Below are 12,612 nucleotides of genomic sequence, written 5' to 3'. Positions count from 1 at the left end.
CTCCTCCTCCTCTTTCCTCCCCTCCCCTCTGACTGTAATGAATGGTGGGGGGGGGGGAGGAAAAAAAAGGAGTGACAACAAGAGTTTTCTAATCACTCACGCGCTCGAGCGGACTTGGCAAAAGCCCATTTCCACGCGCAGCAGGAGACGGGAGGAAAAAAAAAAAAAGAACAAAAATTTGATTTGTTATCGTGGACTCCATCCAGGCTGGAGCATGCGCTGGCGTCCGGAGGGCTGAGGCAAATGGTCAGCATGATCTCCCACTACCCGCTGGCCACCATCTTAGCCTGGCCGCCAATAAGCGGCCACCACTGCCCCGACCTGGACTGCACCTTGCTTCTAGAGGGCGACGGAGGGGTGGCCCTGCAAAGGTACCAGGCTCGCTCTCCGGAAGGAAGTCCGCGACACTGGGTGAGTGTACCGATCGGGACCCAGCCCGAGCACTTTTTGCCTTTAGACGAGGCTATGGCCCGACTACTGGGTCGAGATTCATCCTAGTCAAACTGGGCAACTGGACTCATCTTTGTTCAAGGTGTTTGACCTTGACTCCGACGGGCTTTCTCGGTTGCTTTAAATGTTTATTCTCTCAATTTGTGGCTCCTTGGGTGCTTACGAAAATGTTGTTGTTGTTGTTGGCGGATGAATGACCGTCCTGCATTCATTCTTCCGTGGAAAGAGAGAGACATGCCAGGATATTGTTTCAGGCAAAGCAAAGGTGAATGGTGCAAGACCTCGTCCTCTCTTTCGCGATTACCGTTTGGTGACTTTAACGGGACACGGCGTCTCCAAAGTCGCTCTCAACCTCCTTCGGTCGGATGGGGAGGCCATCAGCACTTGACACCTTGGCAGTTTTTGCCAAGTATATCACCCCCCCCCCCCCCTCGCCGAATGACTTTACATTCCAAAACTGCCGCCGGGAAGAAGTTTTCCTGTGCCCGAATGCAGTTTGAGAAGCCTTCCGAAGCACAATTTACGGTGTCCGTGGCAAGTTTCTTTTTTTTTTGACAACTGGTAGTGAACGTAGGCGTTCACTCAAAGCCGGGAAACGTCCATCTTGCTTTGCCGCGAACGCCTGCTCGAGGAGTCGCGTGTTTTCATCAGCAGCAGTAGTACAGCAGCAGGCCATCTGCTGCCTGGTTTGTCAAGAGCAGGTCCTGTTTCGAGAAAAAAAAAACTTGCCATGGAGAGCCTCATTTGCTCGACGGTTTGGAGCAACACGACGGCCATGAAGCTTCTCAAACGGGTTCGGGAATGAAGACGGCGACGGAAAAACAACTTTTCAGGGGCCTTGGGCACGGGAACGATATGCTCGCATAGTGTTCAGCGCCCGCACGCCTGTCCGAAGGTTACCGAAAACAAAACCCCAAAAAAAACAAAAACAAAGCAAGTAAAGTACATCGTGACTTTTGGGACACACTGTGTGCTTCCTCGCTCGTTTCAATTTGTCCGCCGGAACGTATCCCTTCGCGATAAACTGGAGGCCTTTTTTTTTTTGCTGTACACACAATTGTTTCGTCTGCTACGTTCTGGTGTGTTTTCATCTGAAGGAATCGCAGGGCCTTGCAATCTTGTCAAACAAGCTGGCAGATGTCGGCCTCGGCTCGCGTGCTTCTCCGCAGTCGCGTCGGCAACGGGGGGGGGGGGGGGGGGGGGGGTGGTGGGAGCCGAACGAGACAACGTTCGAGAATAGAAATCTTTTTACAAAACAAGAGCAGGCGGGTCACATGACCCCCCCCCCCCCCCACCCACCCACCACCACCCTTCGTTTCCTTCCTCTCTTTGCATCCCAAAAAGCGCCAACCGGACGGTGACCTGGAGTAACTCAAACCGGAGGAGCGCTGACCTCCCACTGTACAGCGCGAAGGCCGCAGAATCCCAGAAATGACTGCCGACGTGTGTCACGGGCTAAATCTGAGCTGGACTCGATTGTCGCAGCACGTCGGCGTCTGCGTTTTGTCACGCCGCGGTCTGACGCGCACGTGCAAGGCTGCCTCGAGTGCTTTCGGTGACAGGAAAGAACAGCGCAAGCTCCGAATCTCTCGCTTGAATTCCAAGTGCTTCGAGATGCAAAAACGATCCCCCCCCCCCGGCGAAAAATAAATGTCAAGTGAATTCATCAGTTCCTGCCCATATTGGAACAGTCTCAGTCTTTAGTTGCAATCATATACCATTTATCTGGGGGAAAAAATCGAATTCATTCTCATAATACATTTTTCTTAATAATGTTTTTATTTATACTTCATTCATTCATTCAACTTTCGAACCGCTAAATCCTCACTAGGGTGGCGGGGGGTGCTGTAGCCTATCCCAGCAGTCTTCGGGCAGTAGGCGGGGGAGAGCAAAAGCAGCTTTTTCTTCAAAAATATGTAATATTTGTAATATTTTGGATTTTGTCATGAAAAACTGTAATATTGTGACAACCATTCTTCGAATATTCTACGCATAATAACACTTTTTTCTCTTATTTTTTTTTTCATTAAAGATGTGCTTTATGTTGTAAAATTACAAAAGAAAAATTCTGCTTAATATGATGACATTTTTCTTGATGAGAAATAAAATTTTAATTTAAAAAAAAAACTTGCACTACGGTTATCATCACACTTTTTTTTTTTTTTTTTTTTTTTTGGGACACTCAAGTGTCAAGCGCAAGTCGGCGCATGTGCGGTTGTCACGGCTGTTTCTGCCGAGAGTTTGGCCACGTCGCTTGTCCTGACATCCTGTCTCTTGAATCCTCACCCGCCGCCGTCTCCGCTCTTTCCGGCCATTGTTAGTCGCCCTTGGGGGGGGGGGGGGGGGGGGGGGTTGAAGGAGCACTCATTCGCTCGCTCGCTCGCTCGCTCACTGCATCCATCATCGCCTTGTGACTTTTACAGTGTTCAAACAGCTGAGCTGGATGACTCCAGTAAAATTATGTAACAATAAACCCCTTAAGTGTGTCAATAGTGGGCATGTACACGCTGCAATATTTTACATTTTTTAAAGATGTTGATGTTGCAACTTTTAATGGCAGCCCTAATAAATAATTGGCAGCCCTTGCGTGACCTGTGACGAGCCCTGAGTGTTTCTCCCGGTCATGTCACTTTGACATTTCCCCCACTTGAGGCGCAGGATGATGTTATGAAAGCATGTCGGTTGTAAAAAATCAAAAAAAAAACAAAAAGACAGCCTGCGGACCTGATTACCGTAATCTAACTGTCCCAGAAGTTCAGGTCATAGATGATAATGGGAGCGCTGAGGTGTCCCCACCCCTTGTTGTAATAATAGAGTCAGCTGATTGTAATGAGACTCCCGCAGGAGCTCGCATGCTGTTTTCTGAAAAACAGGTCGAAATGCGGAGAAGTACTCACAGACTGTACTTAAGTAGAAGTAGTCTTGTGGTTCTCTTGCTTCTGCACTGCCAGTACTTATGGATGTAAGATTTTTTTCATTTTTGGTCCAATCAGAATTCAGCATCCGTGTTGCCACGTCAAGCTAATCTGCCCAAGGGCCTTCACTCCTCAGTTTTTTGCATTACTTTTTCTTGCTATTTTAATCGGCTTGTTTTTTCGCGCCGTCAAGCACTTTGTGCTTTATTTTGACCCTGTGAACATTTGCAAACGTGATTTTGATTGCAAGGCCCAGGTGCCGAAACGCTTGATCACTCTTTCCAAGTTTCACGCGCCGACAAAGAACACGACCGAGTTTAAACCCTCCTTGTGACACAAGCGCAAACATCCCCGGCGGTTCACCGCGCTCCGTTTTACGCCTTGGAGCGGACAATGGAGCTTTTATCCTCCTCTCTCCCGCTCTCTCTCCCTCTCACACGCGCTCACTTACCAAGGCAGCGATCCAATTAAGCCGCGGATAATTAAGGGGTAATTATAACAGGAGCACCGGCGGGCGGATGGTTCACTCACTTCAAAAGGTCACGCGCCAGAAATGCAGAAGTGACAGTCGACAGTGGAAAGTAGGCGGAAAAGGACGAAGAATTTCCCCAATGGTGCTATGGCCATTGAGAGAAAAAAAAAAAACCCAACAAAAACAAAACAAAAGCAAATAAGAAAGCTGATTGAGCACTCTTCCTTCCTCTTTCTCGTTTCATGAAGAGAGAAGTGCCGCTCGGTGACGTCTGAGTGTTTCCCTTCCCAAACTTTGCCCGCGGTGCGTTTTGATGACTTGACATCGCGCTTTGAACTGTGACGGACTGCAAGACGACTTCTCCTTTCTTGACATCCTGTTTCATATTTGTCCATCACGTGCCACCGTTGCGCTGAAAGGGGATGATGAGGTTTTTTTTCCTTGGTGTGCGCTCGTTTTTTTTTGTTTTTTTTTCTTCTGTGCTTACAAATTGGGACAGCTGAGACCCTCAATCGGAGTTCTTCAGCTCAACTCAAGTGTATTTCTCGAGCATTTTAAAACAACCACCGCTGTAACCAAAGCGCTGCACATGGAGCAAAAATAATTCGGACAACGACAAACAATAACACAGTAAATTAATAACAAAGACAGTAGAAAGCAAAACCAGTCAAACAAACAAAAAAAAAAATCTCAAAAAAGTCTCATGCTGAGTTAAAAGCCAAAGAATGAAAATGAGGTTTAAGATGAGTTTTTAAAGCTGGACAGCAAAGGAGACTTGCCGAACGTTTATCGGAAGGTCATTCCAAAAAGAGGGACCGGCAACGGAAAACGCTCGATCCCCTCTGAGCCTCCGCTTAGTTCTCGGTACCTCTAATAGTGTCCAAGAACTCTCAAGTGTTCCGGGAGCCAGTTTAGCGATGTCAGAGTAGGCGTGACGTGCTCCCTCTTTTGAGTACCAGTCAAGAGGCCAGCAGCGGCATTTTGGAGCACCTGGAGACGCTTCATGGAGGATTGGCTGACTCGAGATGTGACCAAGGCGTGAATCACAGTTTCAAAGGGCTCTTGAGAAAGGAGAGTTCTTCTCAATTCACCCTCTCATGCACCCCGTCACCTGATAAGATGATAAGCTGTCCACCGTAGTGACCGCTGTCACCTGAAGGGGTTAAAAGAGTGACTGTTGTCGTTTGGAATCTGAACTGAAGGAGATGGGATGCACTTTAACTTTATCAGAGCTTCTATTTACCTCCAGAAAATGGGTCCCCGCCACCCCTTTTATTCAATCAGCCCCACGAGATGCTGTTTACGCACTCAAGGGACGCACCCCCCCCCCCCCCCCCCCGAGGCATGTGTCAGATTGTCTGGCCGCCTGGGGCGCCGCACAGCTCCCTCTTGTTGTGGCTGTCGGCCTAATTAGGTCACTAATGGGACTGGTGTGAAAAGTCAATAAGTGCGGCTATTGTAACCCGAGCATCCGTCCCAGCCGCTCGGCTCCCTTAACTGGGGCAGGAACTCATAGTGCCCACATATGGTGATGTGTGTGTGTGTGTGTGTGTGTGCGCGCGCACTCTCCATAATGTGGTCCATGTGTATGCGCGAGTACATGCATGAGTTTTGTTTCAATAATGTCCATTTAGCTTATTGCTAACAAACAACGCAAAACGCCATTGACCGGCTAACAATTAGCATCGTTTTTTGCGATGTTATCGCACTCGAACCAACGGCTATTTAAACGCATACAGCGTTGCAACACGTGTAGAGAAAATGTGACTACATTTGACTAAGCTCGCCGTAAAACCTTTCTTTGTATGCGTGTGTCTCTGTGTCTGTATTACACTTCCACCACGCATGAGTTAGACGGCTCCAGAATGTTTGATGAATTGCAACAAAAACAAATGTGGCAAAAATTCTTTCTTCACAGTTGATTAAGTCATGTCATTTTGACCGTTTTTTTTTTTTTGTGAAGTTCAATATTGTAGAGTGCTATTTTTCTTATGGTGCGAGGGCTGGAACGGATTAATGGCAATTGCATTCATTTCAATGGGGGGGAAAATGATTTGAGATAAAAGTGATTTGGGTTACAGGCATTGTCACGAAACAAACTCTTATCTATAGGCACCACTGTGCTTAATTTCAAATTTTTTTTTTTTGTTTTTCCGGACCTCCAATTTACCACTTGTGGACCGTCATGTGTCCAGGGACCCTAGTTTGAAAACGTCTGCTCTTGAATGCATTTCTGATTAACTGAATGTTATTTTTACTGTTAACCCCCCCCCCCCTCGCAATATTAGCAGCAAGTTTTTGGTTTTGTTTTGACTGTGAACGCTCTCAGGTGGCCACATTACACAACACCCACACCTACACACACACACACACACAATTACACACACCACAATACAAGCTTGATCCTTGTCATGCGTCTTGGCTAATACCAACAGGCCTGATCTTGCGTGTGTGTGTGTGTGTGTGTGTGTGCGTGTGTGTGTGTGTGTGTGTGTGCGTGTGCGCGTGCGTGCGTGCGCGCGTGTGTGTATTGCCGTTGGTTGGCCAGTTCATAATGTGAGTAAGCAGCTCTCCGGGCAGTCACGACAACACTGCCGATTCGAACGTGTCATTTATTTCTTTTTTTTTGGCGTATTCCTGCTCGCGTTATTCAACCTTTGTTGCGCGTGTTGTTATATGCGTCACTCGCAAAGTTTCCATTTCCTCACGCAAGCCGCACAGACTGCAATTTTTTTTTCTGGCGCGCTCTCCTCTTGGTGTCATCGTTCAAATGCACAATTTTGGTGTGACTTTGCTGGGGTCCCCACCAATTTGTCCCACCTGGTAGTAACTGGAGTGTGTGTGTGTGCGTGTGTGTGTGTGTGTGTGTGTGTGTGTGTGTTTCATACCTCGCTCGAACCTGAGACACCCTCTGCCTGAGACACGGTGGACCTCAAGTGGACTGTTATGAACTTAGAGCTTTGAAGAGCTCCTCTAGAGAGGGCGACTCCACAAGGGGGCGCTAATTTCCCAAACAATTGCCAATGGTTTACATGTCATGTTGCCAAGAGAAAACTATTTAACCACGTAGCATTTTTTTTTCACGTTACCCCCCCCCAAGGGTAACGTCCAGATAACGGCCCATGAGCAGCCCACGGGCCTGTTCTAAATTAATCTTGCAGTGATGAGACATTGTGATTTTCTAGGAGTGGTGTAGAAGTGATCATTTGCGAATGTAAACACTGGCAGAGATTTCGAGAAATAGTGTTGAATCATTTTGATATTTCCGACATACATGTTGTCTGTTTAGATATATATGCCTTTAAGAGGCGGGGCCTGGTGAGGTGGCATGTGACATCAAAGTGCACGTGAGTGTCTGGGCATGAGCTGTGGCTGACAGCAGCATCTACGTGAGCGCTATCATTACGATTTGCTGTTCTCCCAGCGTTGATTAAATCGCCTGAAAAGTGCATCGGTGACCTTGGCTCCCCTTTCTCACATGCGAGGGCATTGCAGCAGGTATACTGTCAAAACCCATTCAAAGAAACAAATAAAGTACAGAAGACCACGCAAAACAAAGAAACAAATTTGATTGCCAATTGAAAACGGACAGAATGAAGGACACGCAGATTGTGCGCGGAGGGTGTGTGTTGTTTTTGTTGCATATGTGACAAAACGGGGATTGCGTTGGTGTGTCGCGGAACAGATGGGCCTTCTCTCATTAGCGGCAGGTCAGACAGACAAGCAACTCGGTCCAGACGGACTCATTCAAAGCTTAGCTTGGCTTAGTTTGGGAAGCGGCTGCGGGGGTGTCATGATGAGGGGGTGGGATATATATTTGTGTGTATGTTTGTGTGTCTAATATAGAGGACCAACACCTGAAAGTAGAAGCAGCACATGATCCAAGTCAGGAGGATTATCCCAGTTTTTGCGCTCTGACCTCAAAAAGGAAGCTGGAGGGGGGGGGGGGGGTCTGTTATGAAGATCTCCCCATGTTTAAAAAAAAAAATAAGAAGAAAAAGTGATTTATCATAATTTAAGTGGTTTTGAAACCCACCAAAAAACTTTCCTCCCAGCTGTGTCAGCTGTGATTCTAGTGTGGGATTCAAAGGGGGCGGGGTTGAAACCTCCAAGCGCTGGCCTTTACTGGAAGTGATGTCAGCTCTCTGGAGTAAGAAAGAAAGAAAGAAAAAAAAAAAGAACGCGAGATGGAGGACAATAGTTGTGAGTGACATAAGAGATGAGCGATGGCGAGGGGAGGAGGAGGAGAGGCCCGGCGAGTGGGTCTTTAATGTGGTCTGAACAAAGGTTCCGCTTGAGCGGCGAGAGAAGGCAAACGCAGCTGTGCAAGTGTTTGGATGGTTGTCACCGCCGGATCCGCCGCACGTCGACGCAGTGAACCGCAGCCTTACAAATCACAACTTAAGTCATCTTAGCGCCGCTCATATGGAACCAGTTAGGAATCCTCACGCTTTCGAGCGGGCTCGTTTTTCGTTGTTCGGGTTTACTTTTATACGATAGGGACGGTGGTGCCTTCGCTTCGGTGCCACGGTCGTAACAGATCGATGGGGTGTGCTAAACACTTTGCGCACTATCATTTCATGCTTTAATACCCGTTTACATAGCGCGGCAACTTCTGGTGCGCATTTTGTGGCCACAGGGGGGCAGAATAATACTCACATAAATACACGAAAGAGATAATCTCGTTAGTCATGGACTTAATCGGGAGTATTGATGTATTGGTTGTGTTCAAATGTCCATTGCTAAACCGTTACGACGACCGCGACGTCGCTACTTTGGCTAGCCCGTCGATAGCGTTTCACATTCTGTGCTAGCAAGAAGCTAGCGCAATTTCGTGAAACAAAGTTATGTTGTGACTTGGGGCTTTTGCTTGAATACAGTGTGTGTTTTTTGGGGGGTTTACGCAACACAAATAAAATTGCCCGGCTGACATTTTGAAACTCCAAAAAGTCACAAGTGGCGGCACTCTGGACTCAATGTACCGCTGTACAAGGATTTTTCGTGGATTTTCTTTCGTGAAGTGTGCCGTTCACTACACTTCATACAAATCCCGATAGAATGACTGAGAAGAATCAATAAATGATTGATTCGTAACCCATCTTAACTCAACTTGTGATTTGTGGCTCTGAACTCTGCCCTTCACTGGCACCCACATGCTTTGACACAAACCCTCTGCTCGTAAACTGAGGGAAGCAAAAACAAGAACAGACACTTTGGCAGCGGCAAGATGGTTTTGTTTTGTCGCCCCCCCAACCCCCTCTTCCCAACATGACACAACAACACAGTGATGCCGCGATCTTGTTTCCCGCTTCAAGGCAGACTCGGACTCGTTCGTTTGTGTGTGGGCGGTTTTATGCAGTCATTTTTCTCTGGAAGCCCGACGCGAGATTACATCACGCCCAGTGAGAAGAGCTCGTGTGGATCTTCTCAGGTTCTGACTGTACCGTGAACTCGACCCCAAGTGGAGATAATGTCCGCTTTCAAGTTAATCTCCTACATTTTCAAGATATGCCACAACCGTCTTATCGGACACGTAAACGACACGGGCTGCCCAAACATCAACTCTCAACCCCTTTGTACCCCACCATTTTATCAGCCCCCCTCCCCCCTTCAGCTTTTATGACGTTGTTGGGAGAGGGTCTGGACCAGTCACTCAGGTACGAGACACAAGTGGCATAAGTGTTCAACTTTGTCCTCTCGGTAGAAGTACAGATACTTTACGTGTAACTATTAGCTTGATGCTAACATACAATGTAAAACACCATAGATGGGCTCAGCAATAGCATCTGTGCAACAGATATTTGAACTGATGAGCAACACACGTAGAAGGGTCATAGAAAAAGAATCACGGGCATATTTTTTGTTGACCCTGTGCCAAGAATCTTTTTTATTAGAGACGCACCGAGGAGCTGAGACTCTCTCCAGTTGGCCAAAGTGCCTGCGACCACAAGGAGCAGCGCAATGTCCATTTCAATGAAGTGACAAAAAGGGTTTGGAGGTGAGGGTTTTTTTTTTTCTAATGGTAGTCTGGAACGGATTAAAGGCATTTCCATTCATTTCTGAATGTGAATTTCCCTGAGTTAAAAGAAGCTGACAAATTTCAGGAACATTTTCATGGGAATGAGGAAAGGTCGTTTCATGGAAAGGGCTCACATTCATGCATAAAAATAAACATTTTAATTTGTCATACGCAGGCTCTCCTTGCCCACATACGAGGGCATTACCTGACTTTAATTGCTCCTTTTTTTCCATTTCAAAACAAAAAGTGTTTCAGATCACTTTTTTTTTTCTTCTCCAAACATTGGTCGCGAAAAGTACAACGTGGTCAGAAAAATAAATACTCAAATACCTGATGCTTGAAAAATCGACTTAAGTACACAAACAAAAGTATTTGTACCTGGTTAATTCCCACCACTGGTATGAGGACAGTCGAGTCAGGAGGCTGGAGGCAGGAAGTGGGAGATTTCCTGGAATGTAGATTTCCCCCCGCCCCCCAACATGTGGTGCAATAACTGTAGCAGCGACGCTCTGACTGGTTTTTTTTTTGGTCCCACTTGTGGCTTGCGTCTGCACTGTAGCACCACGTTAAGACAGAGATGAGCGCTCTTAGGCAGTGGAATAATGGCACGAACCGACGCTATTTAAAAAAAAAAAACACAACGTCGTCCATTTCGGGGTTGTTTGCTGCATCGTTAGTGTCCTGCTAAAAAGTTTCATGCTAAGGCGTTATGCAACTTTGAAAGTCAAGTGCAAGTTTCCATTCAACGCCACAGTAACAGAAGAAGGACACAAAATATGAAAATATAATTAGGCTCGAAAAACAGCCCTTTTTTTTCAGTTTTTTTTTTTTTTTTTTTGGGCGGGGGGTTGGAATTAAATTGCAAATTGCCCTTTGACCTCTGCCAAGATCATCAATATCTCTTTATTGGGTACTGTTACCAAGGAAGTTGTGGCTGGGACGCTCGTCAAACTCGAGGGGCCGAGTCCTGCCGCGAAAAAGTAATCGACTCGCCCGCAACAAGTTTTGGAACTGCTTAATCATGCCGCCAGATCTCAACTTTTGTCACCCTTGGACCCATTTTTTTTTAAGTCATTCGGAACACTAAATCGTTTGGGGGGTTCAAATTAGCCCCTGGAAATAAATGTCGTTACTTGTCGGTGTCCGAACACCGCACAAGCAAGCTTTCGTGGGAAAAAAAAACAAAAAAAAAAAACCACTCGGTGCCAGCCTGCTCGTCCGGCACAGGCTGTCACATTAGGTTTTCTCCCCGCGATGACATCACTCCCCCATGGAGGTCCTTTGAGGTCGTAACCTTCCCACTGACCCCCCCGCGGGCTTCCCAGGACTCCGTAGACCCGATTGGTTAGCTCGGCCTGGGAAAACGGGAGACGTGCAGATACACCCTTGCCCTCACCTTCTTACGTGAGGACCCCGTGAGTTTTTTGTGGATACGGGCTCAGTGACGCCTGCGATGACGTCGGGGGAATTATGTTTGCTTATCTCCATCAATGCAGTGATGATTTCATAAAGCGCTTCTGTGGAGGTGTTACCTCTAACGGGTGTTTTTTAAAAACATTTTTTAACCGTCCTTTATTAGCATCTCTACCCAGGAAGTAAAATTTTCATTGACATTTGTTGGTTTGTTTGATAGCAACCTTCACTTGGGAAGTTTTCATCGCATGTAAGATCATTACGTCAGCCAGCAAAAGATATTTTTATTGAGATTGATGTTATGAGTTACCTCTTCCAAGGAAATTTTGGTCACATCGCTCTTGGCTTGTCCGTCCGTCATCTCCGAGGAAGTTGTGTTTTTTTGTGTTATGATCTCCATTGTTCTTCTTTTTCATGTTCCAGTGGTGTTTGTTAGTTTTTCCATTTCATAAAAAAATATTTTAGGGTTAATCAGCCTCGGTGGAATTTCTTCCTCTGCTGAGTGTCACTCTACGTAATTTTTTTTCTTCATGATATCACTTGACTGGGAAACCACTTGAGTGATTTCTCACAAAGCTCTACAATACAACTTTTGTCCATAATGAGTCCCCCCCCCCCGCACAAGACTGAGGCTTGATTCATATCTTCCCCGTTTATTCATCATTGGGTCCTGTTTGACTTTGTGTTTTCGGACATTGACAGTGGAAGCAGTGTGGACCCTTCACACACACTCGGGCCATTCTCCTCTTCACGCGTTGACAATACACAGCACCAATGACGCCATGCACCCCCTTCCTTGTATTGTCCCACGTCGGGAGGCCCCGAGGCTGCAGCTGCCTCACTCGCAAGACAACGTCAGATTTGCATACATCTGGGACAAAACATTTATCTTGTTTCACTTCTTAATGTTGTATTTTCGAGTAGATAAATTGATTAAAAACACATTGTTGCCAAAGAGGTCTGTGCTTAAGCTAAAGGACACCACAGATGCTATGGTCTGGTTGAAGCAGTTGCGCTGATTCCACACCTATACTGAATGAAAAGTAAAAGGAAACTCTGAAAAGTGAAAAAAAATGCAGTTAATAACAGTTCTAAACATAACACATACACTCAAAAATTACACATCGAATCTATTAACAATATTGCAGATTTATCATAGGCTAACAAATAGCATCAGTGTTGTTGGCGTTATACACCTTTTAAGCAACAGCTAATGGAACACAAACTGTTGGAGTAACTCATGCAGACATGTAATACGTTGTTGGCATACATTCTTTATCCACTGCGAAGAACGACTCATAACATTGAGAAGCGAAGACTCTCCATGTCCAATGCAATGTACA

At 46.4% G+C, this 12,612-nt stretch overlaps 1 protein-coding gene across 1 annotated transcript in view; it reads left to right on the top strand.

Moving 5' to 3' along the window:
• The first annotated feature begins 113 nt into the window (after window positions 1–113).
• rgl1 (ral guanine nucleotide dissociation stimulator-like 1) overlaps window positions 114–12,612 on the top strand; it is a 29,330-nt gene continuing 16,831 nt past the window's right edge. Inside the window, exon 1 of the mRNA XM_086114941.1 lies at window positions 114–411. Coding sequence (XP_085971067.1) covers window positions 244–411 — 168 coding nt within the window. The 5' untranslated portion in view covers window positions 114–243. The remainder of the gene's footprint in view (window positions 412–12,612) is intronic.

This window comes from Hippocampus guttulatus, chromosome 7, assembly GCF_054856545.1.
Source record: "Hippocampus guttulatus isolate MCC_2025c chromosome 7, RoL_Hgut_1.0, whole genome shotgun sequence".
Classification (NCBI taxonomy): Eukaryota; Metazoa; Chordata; class Actinopteri; order Syngnathiformes; family Syngnathidae; genus Hippocampus; species Hippocampus guttulatus.
The sequence above is the reverse complement of the archived record's forward strand: the minus strand, read 5'-3'. Positions and strand labels throughout refer to the sequence as shown.